The 19795-nt window shown below is 39.9% G+C and overlaps 1 protein-coding gene across 1 annotated transcript in view; it reads left to right on the top strand.

Moving 5' to 3' along the window:
• Nucleotides 1-19795, top strand: part of LOC127585246 (tetraspanin-3-like) — a 48948-nt gene that overhangs the window by 16736 nt on the left and 12417 nt on the right. The window contains 5 exon segments of the mRNA XM_052042553.1: nt 2419-2610; nt 5239-5313; nt 6960-7061; nt 10074-10226; nt 14222-14305. Of these exon segments, the coding sequence (XP_051898513.1) occupies nt 2419-2610; nt 5239-5313; nt 6960-7061; nt 10074-10226; nt 14222-14305 (606 nt within the window).

Genomic DNA, 19795 nt, shown 5'->3' with positions numbered 1-19795 from the left:
GGTCAAAACTGTGCAAGAGCAAACAAATTAGTTTTAATTGCAGAGAAGGTGAGGGGGGGATGTGTAGGACAAAAGGAATATCTCTCATTAGGATGAGACCAGGGTTGCCAAGATAATCCTGCTATTTACACAGTCATCTGGTTTGTAGATAAGAGAGTGTGAGGCAATGAAGAAATTGACATGCAAGTCAGACCTGTTGAACAGACCTGAAACCAAAAGGAGAATGCCGAGAATGGACAGCAGATCACATAGTGACTGTGAAGAGATTTAAAAACTGGATTTACATGATAGTACAGCAAAAGTAGCCAGACTTGAAGCAAACAGAAACAGCAAATTGCCTGAAATTGTTGATTTCAATATTGAGTCCCAAAAGCTGCAACATATCTGGATGGAAGAGGAGATGCTGTACCTCAAGTTTGCATTGGGGATTGTTGGAACAGTGTATGAAGTTGGACATTTGGAGTGGGATGGAGAATTAGAGTGAATGGCAACATGAAGTCTGGGGTTGTCTCTGCAGACTCAAAGTTCACCCAATTTGAACTTGTTTTCTCCATTGTGGAGGGGACCATGTTCTGAGTGCTGAATGTGACATTATAGATTGGGCATCACTAAAGAATTCATGCATCTCCATGGTGATCAGTCAGCTGCCAGACCGTCTGCACTCTTTCCACCACTATCTGTTCTTGACATCTTGGATTTGCCCTTGACCCTTGGTATTCTGGTGCCTTTAGAGCTCTTTCTTCTCTCTTCAGATGCAGTGAAGCCTCCAATGCAAGAATGCCTTGCATTTGTTTTTAATTAGTTCTTGCATTTCTGAGTTACTTTTGTCAAACGAGTCCAGTTTTATTTTGGTAGAGAGGTCAAGAGTTTATTAACTTGTACTAATTATAGAGGACTTCAGGGTGGTTTGGATGCCACTGGCAATCTGGATCCTGTTGTTTGGAAGTCTTCAAGTTGTCTGAGAGTTCTTTTCTGAAAAAAAGATCTTTGTGGGGTCCTTGAGATATTCAACATTAATGTTCTTGTGGCAACATTTGTTACTGCTGGTGCTTTGGGATTACGCTGATGGAGGTAATTAGGTGCTGGTATACCACCCATCTTTACAGACCGTCTTTTACATATTTTCTCCCTTATCTGCAAAACTCAATCTAAACTAACGATAGTGCTGTTAATTGTGTCCCAGGTTGCAACAACCTAAACTCCAAGATTAAACACTGTGATGGTTCAAAAATGCTTCTCTCTCTCCCTCTCTTTCTGCCCGCCCACCTCCCCCCAAATTCTGCTCTATTGTAAATGCCTGTACAACCTCTTCTACCTAGATCAGCTGGAAAGTTGTGCGGAATGGAGACAGAGAATTTAAACCAGACGTGCGAGGTAATGCACTTTGGAAGGTCAAATTCTGGTTGGACATATAGAGTAAATGGCAGGGACCTGAGGACCGTTGATGTACAGACACCTTGGGGTGCAAGTCCATAGCTCTCTGATAGTAGCGACACAGGTAGATAGGGTAGTCAAAAGTACATTTGGTATGCTTGCCTTCATAGGCCAAAGCAGAGAGTTGGGACATAATGTTGAAGTTTTTTTTTAAAAAAAAATCATTGGTTAGACCTCACTTGGCCTATTGCATACAGTTCTGATTGCCACACCACAGGAAGGATGCGGTAGCAATAGAGAAAGTACACAAGAGATTCATTAGAAATGGAGGGCTGTAGTTAGATTGGATAGGTTGGTTTATCCTCACTCGACGTAGGAGGCTGAGAGGTGACCTTATAGAGATATGTAAGATTCTGAGGGGGCATAGGTGGGATAGATAGTCAAAATAATTTTCCCAGGCAGGGGAGTTTAGAACCAGAGGGCAAAGATTTAATGTGAGGGTGGAGAAATTTAAAGGAGATCCGAGGGATAAGTTTTTCAGAGCGTGGTAAATATCCGGAACAAGCTGCCAGAGGAAGTGGTGGAGGCAGATACAATTACAACACTTATAGAGTGCTTGAACAGGTACTTTGGTCGGAAAGGTGTAGAGGGACATGGGCCTATTGTAGGTAAATGGGAGATTAGCATGGATGGGCATCGTGGTCAGCGTGGACGAGGTGGGTTGAAAGGGCCCATTTCTGCACTCTGCGTTTCTATGGTTCCCTTATTGGGTGCAATTTTTCTTTTTTTGCAAGAGTTTCAAGGCTTGGACAGGGGTTGGTAGTGGTTATACTTACTACCTGATCCAGAGGTGTGATATGTTTGCAGGCAGCTGGAGATGGATGATAAATGAAGGGCTGCCAATACCCACATTGCAACAACATTAAGGTGGAGCCAGTAGTCAGATCAAATGGCTAGTTGATTCAAAAACTGTCACCTCATTGGACCATCACAGTAAAAATAATTGCAGAATATTCAATGTTTTCCTTTTGTTTACCCACACAGGCGGCAGCAGGAATCCTTTGTTATGTTGGTGCCTATGTCTTCATTACATATGATGACTACGATCACTTCTTCGAAGATGTATACACGCTGATACCTGCTGTTGTCATCATAGGGGTCGGGACACTCCTGTTTATAATTGGTTTAATTGGCTGCTGTGCCACTATCCGTGAAAGCCACTGCGGCCTGGCAACTGTGAGTTGGACTAAATTTTAGAATCTGAAGTAAAATGTTCCATCTGAAGGCACATACTGTAACTTTAGTAATTAAAATGTTGGATATATTTTTGAAACAATCTTATTTTAAAATCTGTTTTGAAATTAAGATCCTTTTTGGATCAAATACTGTTTTGTATTTGGGAAGCAGTGTTATGTGGAAGAAATGGTGATAAATGCGCCAAGGAGAAACTGCATTTTAAATGCTGTCCCTAGTAGACACATTAATGTATTTGTGGAGTGAAATATAAGCCATGAATGACACCATCTGATTATCCTTTTCATGAAGTTCTATTTTTTTTCTCTGTCAAATTTGTGCTCCCCTAACTTGTACTGAGATATGGTTTCAACAATACAACTCTCCTCCATTTCGTTTAAAGTAGCCAATGAGTGAAAGTAGACAGGCAATTTTGTCCCAGGGGTACACTTCAGCTGAGTTCATTCTGCATCCTAGCTGGCACTCCTTTCCCACCCTGCCTCTTAGTCCAGATATGTGCTCATGTTACTTGCTACTCCTGCCCTATTCCTGGCCAAGTCATAACAGGTTGGGAATCAAATTTGGGTTCACATGTTTTAACTGCATTGTCACGAACCAGCAACAAAAGAAACACACTGAGCATGATTCAGTGTTAAAAACTATTTTATTAATTACTACTTATGATAATACGTAAAATAAAAGTAAAAATGTTAGTATGTTAGAATTCAAAAATGTTAAACCTCGAACGTTAACCCCAAAACAACTCTTCGTGTGTGTGTGTGTGGGTGTGGCAAAGTCCAAAACTCCCAGTTCCGGAATGGTTCTTAAAGTTCAGTTCCGCAAGCCATAAGGTGAAACATGAGCAAGGGCTTCTTCAACAACCACAGTTGTCTGAAGATTAGACATAGAGAAACATAGAGAGAGTACATATGAAATCCAAATGTTCCACGATGGAACCCAAACGACACTTCAGTGTTTACTCGGTAGTGACTTCCTCACCCCGAAAAGCATCCGAATCGTGGTCGTCCACACACAAATTCCTGTTTCCCTCTACAGGTCAGCAACAAAGTGAACTCCACCAGATTACTTCCAACTTCCATACATGGATTTCTGTGGCAAACACAGTTATTGTTTCTCATCCATCGATAGAGAAAACAAGCAGGCTGGTGTCTCTCTCCCTTCTCTCTCTCTCCTTCTTCTTCTAACTTCTTCAACAACGTCATTACGTCCTTTATCTTCTATTGACGTAAGCACGCCCCACACACACATACACACACTCTCTATCTTAAAGGGACTTTCACTGAGTCTGTAACAGCATAATCACAGTAAGTAAGAAATAGTGGGGAACTTGGTTTTTGGGTTGACTACACGAATAAACAGTTTATGCTGGTAGTTTCATTGGGAGAGACTGACTTAAAGTTACTGAGCCAACAACATCTGCTTAAATGAAACAATCCTTTGGTAATGACAAAGTGTCCCTACAAATAAATGCTGTTGTGTTTTATTATCCTCCCAAGCAATGTAAAGAAAAGAAAGGATAGTGATTATGCAAAATATAACTTGAAAGGTGCTGATGGTGATCTATATGTAAAATGTACTAGTACTGCTGAAAGTGTACATAGTGCTACTGTTGCTGTACAAATATAATCTGAAAAATAGGCTGGAGATAAATAATGAGAATTGATCGTTTTTGGATTATGTTCATTGATAAACTCAGATTGGATGAGCAACATTAGAAAGCATTCTCTTGTCACCCGCCCCATTCATGGTCGTACAGCACAGAAACCAGCCCTTTGGCCCACTATACCCATGCCGATGATCAATTTCCTACCTTTACTAATCCCTTTTACCCACACTTGGTCCATAGCCTTTTATGCCTTGTTCGTCCAGATACTTCATTGTTGTGAGAGTCTCTGTTTTCACCACTCAGTAGATTCCAGATTCCAACTAACCTCTGGGTGGAAAAAATCCTTCCTCAGATCCTGTCTAATTCACTTATTTCTTCTAATTCTCTTTTCCCTTGCCCTAAACCTGTGTCCCCTAGCTTTAGATGCATTGGCAACGAGGAAAAGTTTCCTACTGTCTACCTTATCGATGCCTCTCATAACCTCTTCTATCAGGTTCCCTCCTTGGCTCCAAGTAAAACAAACTGAGCCTATCCAGTCTGTCCTTGTAACTAAAATGTTCCATCCCAGGCACCCTCTCCTGAAATCACGTCTGCCCGATTATGTGGTGACCAGAACTATTCACCCTTGTTGAACAAATGGAATTGTATACATGATGCACACTAGGGCACCTGCACTTGAACAATGCTCACCATCTGGAAGCATTGGAAGATGATGGCACTTAATGGGAAAGTAAGTCAGAGAAAATTCTTAAATGTTTCAGGGGATTGGTGGCAGCCTTTACTCTTTTGGTTGCCAGGTTAAGTGACTGCTGAATAGCCAAAAGATGCTTGCTGTTCAAGTTTTATATTCATGTTTAGAAACATGTATTCTTGACTAATGAAAGAAACTTCACAGTAAGGAAAGGAAATGTGTTTTGAATTGGTTCAAATGATTATCTGTAACATAAGTCAGTAACATCAGTCACACTGCAGAAACTGAAATACTTTTCTCTTTCTCTCAAAAGTTTGTGCTGATTCTACTGATAGTTTTCATCACAGAAGGAGTTGTCGTAGTACTCGGCTATATCTACAGAGCAAAGGTAAATGTAGTTCTATTTCCTGTTTGTTTGGGATAGGAGAGCCTAATGCTAACTTGTGTAAAAAGCAAAGAGACTGCTATCCACTACTAGAAAGCTATAGGGAAAAGGAATACTGACAATACTTAATTGTCATTTATAGTTACCAATTATAAACCAATAACAGTAGATAAAGTGCCTCTAATTTGTATAATTAAATGTCAGTTTATGCTGCAGCAACCACTAGTTGTACACATCCTGTGACTAAGATGTTTAGATTTCAGACCCAGGCATCCTTTGAATGTTCTGTGAGAATCAACAAAGCAAGCATAAAACTGCAATATATTGTCAGCATTAAAAGCCTCTAAATGTCAGCTTAAGCCACAGTGTTGTGGTCAGACAGCACCTTGGATTTTGTATCCATTTCCTCTCACCAAGATAACTGATATTTGAGCTCCAAAGACCAGACAAAAAGAAGTTAGAAGCTCAATCGTTAATATCATAGAGTTAATTTATAAGCATATGATTAGAAAAACTTGGATGTTTGGCTTCAAAATGTGATTGAGAGATCAGCTTTATAGGAAAAATAAAACTGAAATAAAGGTGTGTCAGTAAGACAACAATACAAGATCAAATTAACAGACAAAGTTGACTTTGGTATACAGTTAACTAATGAAAAGTGTGGTCTGTTGGATGGGCTAGTGATGGAGAAACTTTAAAAGCTAGTCCTTTTCCTAAAAGACAAGATCATTGTCAAGGGATGATGTGGAATGGGGACTTGCTCCTGAATCTTCCTCGTGTTTAACCGAAATGCACAGTCTTTAGAGATGAAAGACCAGAAGTATTATGACCCACATTACAAAGTGTGTTCTGTGCCTTGAAGTGTCATTGTAGGAAAATTTGGAAGGTGGATAGATATGAAAATTCAAGCTATGGATTTGTTAGAATCATGGGGGCCAGTTTGTATATTTTCATTGTCACTGTATAGTTAAACCCGCCGAACCTGTGTGGTCCTCTTGAACGTTGCATAAGCATTAGATTGAATAGATAAATGGCTCGAATTGCTTCTTCAAGATTTTACTTTCTACGGTAAAACTTCAGACCATTTTGCTTATTCCATGCCAGCTGAATCTGTTATTACAGATGATTGAAATCAAATGAGCAAATATTTGCACTTAAGGTAGCTTACAAACGAATTCATAACATTTATTCTATAACAGCAGGCCAAGATTAATTTTGGATAATAAAGTTTCATATACAACAGAATTATTAATTTCATGCCAAAAATTAACATGGTTTATGTTGCAGTTGCAATCCTGTACTTGGGGCTAGTGGAATCCTTCTGTAAACTAAGGTTGCCCTTGGTATTGCACCATCCTTGTATATGGTCATGGTACTGTATATGGACCTTTAATAGAATTAAAGTTCTCATGCATAATTCACACCTGACAAACTCTGGGGTATAACTTGTTAACTTGCTGTATTTTCTGCTGCTTTAAAAGAGTCAGTGGAACCCAGTGTATGGGAAATGTTTATAGTGGTTATACTTCCAAATTGTTTCCTAACTACAGTGAGCAAAAATGATCTTAAAACTGACATTTAACTAATATCTTTTCTAAAATTCTATGAAATTTGCTGGTCATATCGAAACCTTGTTTCATTCTGCATAGGTGGAGGATGAGGTTGATAACAGTATTCAGAAAGTGTATAACGAATACAATGGAACATACCCGGATGCTGCCAGCCGTGCAATTGATTATGTACAGAGACAGGTGAGATTAACTAAATAATTTACACATGTTTTATCTTTGGCCATTTGCACATGATTAAGATGAATGCTTCAGCAGCTGGCTTTCAACACTGCCATCTGCCTGTTAATCATTCTGCTTAAATTAAAGGTCATAAGTTTAAGGTAAGAGGTTTAGAGGGGATCTGAGGAAGACCTTTTTCACCCAGGAGTGTTTGGAATCTGGATCACACTGCTTGAGTGTTGTGGAGGCAGGTACTCTTGAAACATTTAGGAAATATCTAGAGGAGCACTTGAATCACTAGGTTAAGGACCAAATGCTGGTAAATGGGGTTAGTATAGGTGGTTGCTTGTTGGTCAGTGTGGTACATTGGACTGACAGGTTTACTTCTGTGTTATGTCTCTACGACACTGAGGGAAGCACAGTGACACAGCAAGTAGAGTTCCTGCCTCGCATCTCCAGCTACCTGGGTTTAATTCTAACCTCTGGTGCTGTCTGTCTGGAGTTTGAATGTACGCCCTATGACCCCACGAGATTCTTCCGGGTGCTCTGAATTCCTTCCACATCCCAAAAACGTGCAAATTGGTAGGTTAATTGACCACTGTAAATTGCTCCTAATGTGTAAGTGAATCTGGGTCATGGGGGATGGTTAATGGCAAGTGGGGAGAATAAAATGGGCTAGAGCAGGATTAGTGTAAAAAAAATTGATGCGTAACTGTCAATGTTGTTAGTGTTTCGGGCACAGAAACAGGCCTTTTGGCACACCATGTCCATGCCAACATCAAGTGCAGTGAGGATGAGGGAGTGATTGTTAGGACAAAGGGACTAATAGGATGAGCCCAGGATTGCCATGATGATAAACTGTTGATGAAGCCATTAGATTGAGAGCGTGATCCTGCAGATCTTTGCTCTTCATACACATCCAAGCTTTTTTTTTGTGTAGTGAGGGTTCTGCCTGCACTGCCCTTTCAAACAAGGTGTTCTGGACCTTATCACCCTCTGGCTGAAAATCATTTTCCTCACCTCCCCTCTGAACCTTCCACCAATTCTTTAAATTTGTGCCTCCTGCTTTTTGATCCCTGCTGAGGAAAATGAATCCTTCCTATCTACTCTCTCAGCCCATCATAATTTTATACACCTCACAAGTCTCCCCTTAGCCCCATCTATTTCAATGAAAACAACCCCACCTCTTCTGGTTTTTCTTCATGGGTAAATTTTCCAGTCCTGGCAGTGACCTTGTAAATGTCCTTTTGTATCCAGTCCAATGCAAATGCATTCTTTTCAGTAAAGTAGTGGTCAGAACACTGTTGTACTTAGTCAGGCTGGGTTGTATGCGGTTCCTGTTCTCATCTTGTGGCTCAGGTGATAAAGAAAAGCTTCCTCCATGTCTTTTCAACAACTTTTATTGACCTTTTAAAGATCATACATTAGAAATAACTGTAAATGTGGTGGTAGAAACCCTCATCTCACACAAGTAACTAGATGCACATTTGATGTAACCTTCAGAATTGAGGAATGAGAGCCAGAAGTAGGCTTGATCTGAATTGCTCTTTATCTATTGGCCTGATTTGTAATGTGATGCATGGCTGCCATCTACACAGCAAATTTTCATGATATTAATCCATTTGGTGTTTCCATACCACCTAACCTCATCCTATAACACTTGCATGGGAAAATCAAGAGGCAAATATCAGTTAGATAAATATTGTTAATTTTGGGTTTGTGGGGTTGTTTATTTGAGAGAGATTGCTCAAGAGTCTGGAGAATTAATGCCTTGGGATTCTTTACATTTGTTTGATGGGGTAGGATTCAGTTGAAGAATGACTAGCAGTCAGTAGTAAGAAACCTTGCCCAATGTTTCTATTTGTTTCTAGTCCAGAAGCTAGTTGTTTAATTGTACTGCATTTTCTGGGTTGGTGTAGTAAGGCAATTGTAGGCAATATTCACTTACGATTCCATACATGGTAATCGGACTCCTTTCTAGCCTATACGTGTTTGCTTTTATTTTTAGAATTTGTAGCAAGAGAAATAAACTTTCTCAGGAGTTAAGGAATCAATGAGCTGTTTACAGATTTTCAGTTGATGTACAAAGCCACAAGGTAATCTTATGTGAAAACTGGAGATGCTGGAAATCTGAAACCTTGTTTAAGGGGCTCTCAAAGTTTTAGATAATTGTTAGCTGTTAGTGTAGCATAGAGTCTTAATCACACAGCACAGAAACAGGCCCTTTGGCCCAATATGTCCATGCCAACCATTGTGGATATCTATGCCAATGCCATTTACCCATATTTGCTCTTTAGCCTTCTATGCCTTGTTTCCAGTCCTTCAACGTTACTGATATCCTCGGAGTACAATAATTTTTTCCAATTCAAAATACAAAATTACTACTTGCCCAATCTATATTATATTAGTTGATGTGTTTCGATGACAGTTTCTTCATGTGGAAAATTATGGAAAGCCTTCCTATTGACCTGAGAATCTGCAGCATTAACTTTCATTTGTAGTGGCAGCATTTGAGATGCAACCATTTTGCTACTTCTGCCCCCGGGTTAGGGAGAGGAAAATCAACAGTTTGATTTACACTCTGTTTGGTGTAGCCAATGGGAAGTGAGGCAGGGTGGAGTGGGGGAGGTAATTGACTAACATTGTTACAGTTTAAAATTTTAGGTTGAACAACTGATGGAGGGTCTTTGACCACAAATGTTAACCCCGTTTCTCTTACCACAGATGCAGTCTGAGTATTTCCGGCATCTCTCTTATTATTTCAGATTTCCAGCATCTGCAGTTTCCTGATTTTTATCTTTACTGTCTCAATGCCTGAAGGGATAGGAAATCTACCAAAAGAAAATAGTTGCAGAAATGTTATTACATTTAGTGATGGTAATTGTGCTAGCAAGCCAAAATATAAAAGAATGGATATCTGGTTATTTCCATTGTTTTAACAGTTTAGTGATGCAAGTATGCATGTATGTAAACTATGGTAAGTGAGTTCCATGTCTGCAGATTTTAACTAACTTCTGTATTTCCTTTTGAAAGCTGCGCTGTTGTGGTATCCACAATTACTCTGATTGGGAAGATACACAATGGTTCAAACAAACCAAGAATAATAGCGTGCCAATCAGCTGCTGCAAATCGGGCATCAGCAACTGCACAGGCAGCATGAACCGTCCTTCAGACCTGTATTCTGAGGTAAGGCTGTATGAAGAAATGATGGGTATCACATAAGGAAAATCAGCTAGTCATAGCTGTACAGCATGGAAACAGGCCCTTCGGCCCAACTGGTCCATGCATTCCAAGATGTCCCATTTGCCAGCGTTTGGCCCATAACCTTCTAAACCCTTCCAATCCATGTACCTGTCCAACTGCTTTTTAAAAGTTATTGTACCTGCCTCAGCCACTTCCTCTGGCAGCTCACTCCGCACACACCATCCTTTGTGTATATTTTAAAAAAAAGTTGCCCCTCAAGTTCCTAGTAAATCTTTCCCCTGTCACCTTAAACCTGTGCCCTCTAGTTCTTGATTCCCCAACCTGGGGAAAAAGACTGAGTCCATTCACCCTGAGTATGCCCCTCATGATTTTATACACCTCTATAAGATCACCTCTCAGTCTCCTATACTCTAAGGAATAAGGTCCTAGCCTGTCTAATCTCTCCCTATAACTCAGTCCTTCAAGTTCTGGGAACATCCTTGTAAATCTTTTCTGCACTCGACAGAAGTTTTTAATTGTGATTGAAGGCTAGTGCAAAAATTCTTTTGTCTCATTTCAGTATGGGTAGTAAACAGTCCAAAAAATTCCAAAAATATACTTCTAAAATAAAAAGCTTTTTTTTTCATAATAGTGGGTTATTAATTAACAGCATTTTTATTTGCAAGTCACTTTTGGTGACATTGGTGACACATTGCTCTTTCCCTCTGCACACTTGAACTTAATTAAAGACTGATTGCAGTAGAACTCCCTCACTTGAATGCTTTTGGTCTTTTAAACCCAAATGTGTGTCTCGTGTCTTTCAACGCCTTTTTTTTGTTTTAAGAACATAAGAAATAGGAGCAGGAGTAGGCCCTCTGGCCTGTTGCACCTGCTCCACCATTCAATAAGGTCATGGCTGATCTGGCCGTGGACTCGGATCCACCTACCTACCTTTTCCCCTACTATGCAAAAATCTGTGTTCTAAATGTATTTAATGAGGTAGCCTCCTCTGCTTCCCTGGGCAGAGAATTCCACAGATTCACTACTCTCTGGGAAAAGCAGTTTCTCCTCATCTCTGCCAAATCTTGAGGCTATGTTCCCTAGTTCTAGTCTCACCTACCAATGGAAACAATCTTTCTGCCCTTATCTATCCCTTTCATAAATTTATATCCTTCTATAAGATCCCTCCCTCATTATTCTGAATTCCAGTGAGTATAGTCCCAGGCAACTCAATTTAACCCCCTCATCTCAGAAATCAACCTGGTCAACCTCCTCTGTATCGCCTCCAAAGCCAGTATATCTTTCCTCAAGTAAGGAGACCAGAATTTCATGCAGTTCTCCAGGTGTGGCCTCACCAGTACCCTGTACAGTTGCAGCATAACCTCCCTGCTCTTAAAGTCAACCCTTATAACAATGAAGGCCAACATTCCATTTGCCTTCTTGATAACCTGTTACACCTGCAAACCAACCTTTTGCAATTATGCACAACCACTCCCAAGTCCCTCTGCACAACAGCATGCTGCAATCTTTCACCATTTAAATAACAATCTGATCTTCTATTTTTCCTTCTAAAGTAGATGACCTCACATTTACCAACATTGTACTCCATCTGCCAGACCCTTGCCCACTCACTTAACCTATCTATATCTCTCTGCAGACTCTCTGCATCTTCTGCACAATTTTCTTTTCTACTCAATTTAGTGTCATCAGCAAACTTAGAAATGCTACACTCTGTCCCCTCTTCCAAATCGTTAATGTATATTGTGAACAGTTGCGGACCCAGAACCAACCCCTGCGGCACCCACTCACCACTGATTGCCGACCAGAGAAACGCCCATTTATCTGAACTCTCTGCCTTCTATTGGTTAACCAATCCTCTATCCTTATTTCATGGATGAGTCTTTTATGCGGCACCTTATCGAACGCCTTCTGGAAATCCGAGTATACAACATCCACCTTTTCCCCTCTATCCACTGTACTCATTATATCCTCAAAGAACTCCAGTAAGTTTGTCAAACAAGACCTGCCCTGCCTGAATCCATGCTGCGCCTGCCTAATGGAGCTATTTCTATCCTGATGTCTCACTATTTATTCCTTAATGATAGCTTCAACCATTTTCCTGACTACTGACGTTAAGCTAACTGGCTTATAGTTACCTGCCTTTTGCCTACATCCTTTTTTAAACAGTGGTATAACATTCGCTGTCTTCCAATCTGCTTGGACCGGCCCAGAGTCCAGAGAATTTTGGTAAATTATCACAAGGTCGTCTACTATAACTTCCACCATTTCTCCCAGTATCCTGGGATGCATCCCATTAGGACCAGGGGACTGGTCTACCTTTATGCCCATTAGTTTGCTCATCACTAACTCTTTAGTGACAGTGATTGTATAGAGGTCCTCACTTCCCATCACATCCATAACATCTCTATGTGGCATGTTGGACATGTCCTCCACTGTGAAGACCAACACAAAATTGTCATTCAAGGCTTCAGCCATTTCCACATTACCCAATAGTAATTCCCCTTTCTCATCTTCCAAGGGACCTTTTGTGCATCTTTACCTACTCTCCTGTCCTGTCTCCAACTAGGAAAATCTGTCCCTGTTTCTAAAATCTGAAATGTTGAAGTCACAAGATTGATGCACTGTTTCCAAGCTGGCTGCTGCCAAAGTAAACTAAGTGGAGTCCAAAAAAAACTACTGGCTTTGTGCATTTTCATCTTGCTGTGGGCTAGGGCATGGTTGCAGGTTGTGGCCCAGAATTAAAATACAGTAGGTCCATTGTGATAAATTAAATGTTATTTTTAGGCTGCTATCAGGGTATTTAAATTGTATGGAAACTACTGCATTGCAATTAAAAAAAAATCACTGATCCTCTTTATGAAAGAAAACGACTATGTGTTTCTGGTTTGGATTATGCACTACTGTAGTCATTTCCCCATTTTCTTCATGCCCTTGAAGACAACTTGCTCAGGGTAAAGACCAACTACCATCCTCTTGGGGTAACTAGTGAAGAGTAATAAATAGTCCTGCCGGTTCTTCACCATCCAAGAACAGAATGGCCTTTCTTTAATAAAACTGATATTTTAGTCCTTATGGTGTTAAAATATAAAATTTTAAAACTGATAATATCTAATCCAGAGGAACTTTTGTGGATCTTCTTTGATGGCTTTTTTAAAAAGGAGAAAAAAAATTTTCATTTTGCTGATAATGTATAGCTTTTTGTAGTTGATGAATTTGTATGAAATTCAACATGATTTCAACTACAATTTTTTTCCTTAATGATGTTGCAAGTTTTTTGAGGAACAATCCTAGGTAATCATTAAGTCCAATTGACTAGTTCCAGGCTTGCTCAGCACACCTGTGTGGGTGCTTTCAGATCTACTGTAATAGCTGTCTTTCCCTCCACTTACCCCATCTCTCTGCTCATCACAATCCTATAGTAATAACAATAGGGTCAAATAATAAGTGATGCAACCCAATGCAATTTCATTGTGTTCCAATATATGCCCCCAGATACTCCAAAAATACCTGCATATTTTACTGATGTGATGCCAATTGCTAAGTAAGAACAGAATTTGCTACTGTCAAACACAGTCCCATGAATTGGATCAGGCCAATTTTCCCTTGAGCTTTTGCTGGCTTCACTTTATAATCTGTAACCTGACTCCATGCGCCAGATTTTGCTCCAGGGAACTGAGTGAATGTGTAATATTAAGCAAAACTTGATTGCTAGTCTTCTCTAGGCCAGTGGTAATGCTTCTACTAGTCTTGATATCCTGGACTTGGAAAGAATGGTGGATGTGGGGGGAAATAAATTGAGGTTCCTGATTCATTATTTAGAGATCCTGGCAACAAATGTACTGGGGTTGGCTAAAATGTGATGAGCACTGGTTTTTTATTAGATGTAGGAGGATTCTTTGTAAAAATGGGGCAAAAATGCAAGGTAGAGAGAAGAAGATTTTTTAAAAAGGCATAATTTTCATTTTCTTTAACCACAGGGATGCAAAGTTCTGGTGGTGAAGAAGCTGCAAGAAATCATGATGTATGTTATTACAGCTGCTCTAGGATTTGCAGCGATTCAGGTAAAGTTGGACTGAGTTGCTATAGAACCTTATAGCATTGAACGGGGCCACTTGATCCATCCTTGTTCTACAAAGGACTACCAAACACTTTTGCTAACCTTTTTATTGTATTGACTTTGATAAACTACTGTGAAAATAAGATTGTTACACAAGATTAAAAACAGCAGCCGGCATGTGATGCTTTTCTTTCACTCAAATGAGAATTGAAGCTTCAAAGGTACCATGTAAGCTTGCTTTTGACTAACGTCCTAATTGTTAATTTTCCTGCATGTTGTAAACCACACCTGTGCCTTATATACCATCTGGCAGATTGGCTGACCTATGGTTTGTTGTTTGCAAACTTGTTTTATAAGTTAACCTGAAATGGTAATGCCATCAGTGGAACTTATAAATTTCTTTCAGATTTCTCTTTTGCTTCTCATAGCCGCAAGTTGATTTGTTCATGTGTATTACAACAACATGGCATTTGAGGTTCCTGTTACAGGAAATTTGGGTTCTTGTGTGGTCACAGTTTGGTGGAGTTTGAAAAGTCTATGATTTGCATGTTTTTGTTTAACTCTGTTGTGGGAAGATCTTTTCCATGTATAATATATATAAAAGAAACAATATTTTACCTCTGGCCACCCCAACCTCAAATCAAGCTACTTATTAGGGCCTGAATGGTGACAGATTCTAGATTTTATTCTAACTGATACTTGTGTAAAATTTCAATCCAACAGCCCAAAGCTCTTCCTGTCTTGGTTGACCATGGAGTTGTACTTCAGGTTCAGCATTTTTTCTGCTGTTCTTGTATGTTTTTATGTGCGCAAGATTCTCCCAAAATTGCCATCTATCAAAATTTGAGGGTTTGTTTCTGTAATCCACCCTTTTGTTCATTCCTTTGGAGATAAGGATGTGCTTTATCTTTGAACTGTCTCCAGGGCTTGAATATTTCACCGATGCCGAGGTTACATAGAGATTGTTTTTGTAACTGCCTCTTCAAGCCCTCTGTCAAAGTTAGGATTGTGTTGCTATTGAGGGAGGAGAAGGCCTGTGCAAAACGGCAGGTTCTAGTGGAACCACAATTGATATGGGTGTACCTTTGACAAATACTTAAAGCCATAAATGTTCATTATGCATTGATCTGCCACAGACACTTCTGTTTTTGCAACTGTTGCATTATGGTTATTCAGATCTGTTTCAGAGACTGGTATCTCATTGCACTCTTATTTGTATTAGAAATATTGTCTCAGGATTTAATTCTCAGGCCTACATGATATGACTGTGGTGGTGTTGGAATTGTTGATGCTGATTTATCACTTCAATATTACTGGTGATCTCTGCATCAGTGGCTTTTTGATGTGCACAGGTTGACATAGGAAACCAAATTTGACCATGGTAACATTACAGGAGCAGAGCGTTACTCTTGCTGCTAAGTTAGGTAGTGATAAATCAACATGAATTCTGAGCTTGCCTTTGACCCTAGTTGAAAAACCAAGGAAAGAAATAGGAACACCAGGAACGTGGGGAGGCCCAGGTTGTTTCTGTAATGCAGCAGCATGGAGCTATTGTGTGGTTGTAAGTTTCATTCACTTTTTTAACATGCCTAACAACAGTGGTGTAATATTAATCCCAGTGGATGCAGGATAGGAGAAAGAAAGTGAGACCCATGGTTGCTACCCCGCAATTCCTGTTTAAATGTGCCAGTGTATAGAAATTGTGTAAGGGCTACAGAATGTGGGTTTCGTTCAGGTAATCCAGTTACCTCCCACAACCCAGAGGTTGGTAAATTGTAAATTGGTTTATTATTGTCACATGTACTGAGGTACAATGGAAAAACTTGGCTTTGCACGCCATTCATACAGATCATATTATCACATCAGTAGATTAAGTGGCCACTGTCAATTGCTTCTAGATTGTAGGTGAGTAGTAGAATTTGAGGGAGTTGAAGAGAATGTAGGGAGAATAAAAAATGGGATTAATATAGGGAATAGTGTAAATGGGTGCTTGATGGTCAGCACAGACTCAGTAGGCTGAAGAGCCTGTATCCATGCTGTATCTCTCAATGACTTGGCCTGTAAAGAAGTCAATGACCCAATGACGTAGTCACCCAATGGCATTTTACATCTGGGTTCACACAGAACACTGGGCAGCTCACACCATAAAGAATGAAGGAGATTGATCTTTTGAGTGTAATTGGTGAGGTATATTGGACAGGAAAATGGTTGTTGACCTGTATATAATGCCAATACCAATACATTGTGTTATAGCCAATGATTAGTCAAGAAGAGAAAGGACAAGTATGTAGAGCTTCAGAAGTTAGGATCAGACAGAGCACGTGAGGACTATAAAGAAGCTAGAAATGATCTCAAGAAAGGAATTAGGAAAGCCAGGAGGGGCTATGAAAAGTCCTTAGCAAGTAGGATTAAGGAGAATCCAAAGGCATTCTAAACCTATGTCAGGAATAAGAGGATAACGAGGGAAAGGGTAGGACCACAAGGATAAAGAAGGGAATCTATGTTTGGATGCAGAGGATGTGGGTGAGGTTCTGAATGAGTATTTCTCTTCAATATTTATGCAGAAAAAGGACATATAAGATACAGAAATTGGAACTCGGAAACATGTTAGGACATTTAGAGGTCAAGGAAGAGGTAGTGCTAGGTCTCCTAAACAGTATTAAGGTGGATAAGTATTGGTATTGGTTTATTATTATTGTCACTTGGCCTGATGGGATATACTCAAGGTTAGTGAGGGAGGTGAGGGAGGAAATTGCTGGGGTCTTGACCAGTATCTTTGTGTCCTCTTTAACCACTGGTGAGGTCCCGGATGACTAGTGAGTGGCTAATGTTGTTCCTCTATTTAAGAAAGGAACAAGGGAAAATAAGGGGAACTGTAGACTGGTGAGTCTCACATCAGTTGTAGGGAAATTGCTGGAGAAAATTCTTGGAGATTGGATTCCACATGCTTGTATATCCTATGGCTTGATTAGGGAAAGCCAGCATGGCTTTGTGCGGGGCAAGTCATGTCGTACTAACCTAGTTGAGTTTTTTGACAAGGTGACGATAAAGATTGATGAAGATAGAGCTGTGGATCATCTATATGGACTTCAGTAAGGCATTTGACAAGGTCCCACATAATTGGTTAATCAAGAAAGTTCAGATGCATGGGGTCAGTGGAGAATTGGCTGTGTGGATCCAGAACTGGCTTGCCTGTAGAAGACAGAGGGTGGTGATTGAAGGGACTTACTCGGGCTGGAGGCCTGTGAGTAGTGGTGTTCCGCAGGGATCTGTACTGGGACCTCTGCTGTTTGTGATGTACGTAAATGACTTGGATGAGTATGTTGATGGATGGGTTGGTAAATTTCCAGATGATACCAAGATTGGTGGAGTTGTGAATAGTGTAGAAGATTGGCGGTGGATACAGCTTGATATAGATCAGTTGCAGATGTGTGCAGAGAAATGGCAGATGGAGTTTAACCCGGATGAATGTGAGGTGTTGCACCTTGGTAGGACTAATGTCAAGAGGCAGTACACTCTTAAGGGCAAGACCCTTAACAGTGTTGAAGAGCAGAGTGACCTTGGGGTGCAAGTCCATGACTCATTGAAAGTGGCTTAGTGAAGGTGATTAGTAAATGCAAGCATTCCATAAGCCGCCTTAATTGAGGTATTGAGTATAGAAGTTATGATGCATCTCTATAGAACTCTGGTTAGGCTGCATTTAGAATATTGCATGCAATTCTGGTCACCTCACTATAGGAAGGACATTGAGGCTTTAGAGAGGATGCTGCCTGGAATAGAGGACATGTGCTATCAGGAGAGGCTGGACAAACTTGGGTTCTTTTCTCTGGAGTAGCAGAGGCCGAGGGGGTGATCTGTTGGAAGTGTATAAAATTATCAGGGGCTTAGATAGGGTGGACAAGTAATATATTTTTCCCATTATTGAGTGATCCAATACCAGAGGACATGCATTTAAGATGAGAGGGGGTAGGTTCAGAACAGACGTGAGGGGTAGGTTTTTTTTACTGAGAGAGTAGTGGATGCCTGGAATGCATTGCCTGATAGGGTGGTGGAGGCAAATTCATTCTGGGCTTTTAAGAGGGGCTTGGATGGACACACGAATGAGAGGAAAATAGAGGGATATGGGCATTCTGTAGGTAGGAGGGATTAGCTATGTCGGCACAACATTGTGGGCCAAAGGGCCTGTTCTGTGCTGTACTGTTCTATGTTCTATTGTTATGGGCATGGATATTTAAAATCAATAAAAGGTCACCTGTTATCCTCCTGCTGAATTTCATGTACTACTCACTAAAGAGCATTACAGCTTGTGATTATCTCTCAGCAGCGCCACATCCAGTTGTAAATATTGGTTGTGTAACCTGTGAATCTTTACATTGTTTTCGTACTCATAAATAATTGATGTATTCATTGAATTGTGAAGTGAAAGTCTGCTTCCATTTATAAGTTCCAAGCAGTTTTTTTTCCCCAGTATGGTGCTAGAATTGCTAACACCCTATTCCTAGATATTACATAATTTGCACGCTCCAAGGGGAAACTTGCTATCAATTGCTAAGGATAGCTACTGGTGGGTCTTGCTCGTTTATGGCTGTAGTTCCATGGCTTAATGTTTTCCATTCTTATGCTATATATATGTTCATTCAAGTAATGAAGTCTTCTTTCTTCACCTTTGCTTGGCTTTATCACTATATAAGATATTGGGCACAGCAAATTTATTTAGGGTATTTTCCTAATATGACATTGAGCAAGCAACTGCCTTATTTGTAGTGGAACATGGACAGAGGTGTTGGTTGTTATTTTGGACCTATTGCTGCCTTTGTTGTGTTGCAACATTCTGTAAACAGTTTTATGCTTATGCAGGATTGATTCAGTAACAATAGCACAACATTAATATGTTTATAATTTCAGTATTTTTGAATTAAGTAATGCCAAAAATCACTTTTTTTTAAAAAGTATAGGTTGTGGGTTTCTTAATTGGGTTGAGTGTAAGTCGGAAACAGGAATAAATAGTCCACTTTATCCTTCAAATCTGCTTGACTGTTTCAATTAGATCTTAGCTGATCTGATTGTAACCATAACTCAAATTCCTGTCAATCCATGGTACATTTTCGCCCTCCTTGTTTATCAAGTATCTGTCCACCTCTGCCTTAAGAATATTCAAAAACTTTGCTTCCACTGGCTTTGGAGAAAGAATTCCAGAGACTTGTGACCCTTTTGAAAGAAGTTTTTGCCTCATCTATTTTAAATATGTGACCTCTTATTTTCAAACTGTAACCCCTGGTTCTAAATTCTGTCAAGAGAGGAAACATCCCTTCCACATTCAATCTCTGGAATCCTTAGGGTCTTGTATATTTCAATTAAGTACCCTTTCACTCTAAAGTGGATACAAATCAAGCAAACTGCCTATTCAGTACAGATGGTAAAACTTCATAATTATTGCATTCCTGTTTAAACCTAATCCTTTTTAAATTAGCCAAGCACCCACTGTATAAATTTA

Source organism: Pristis pectinata, chromosome 32, assembly GCF_009764475.1.
Source record: "Pristis pectinata isolate sPriPec2 chromosome 32, sPriPec2.1.pri, whole genome shotgun sequence".
NCBI lineage: Eukaryota > Metazoa > Chordata > Chondrichthyes > Rhinopristiformes > Pristidae > Pristis > Pristis pectinata.
The sequence above is the reverse complement of the archived record's forward strand: the minus strand, read 5'-3'. Positions and strand labels throughout refer to the sequence as shown.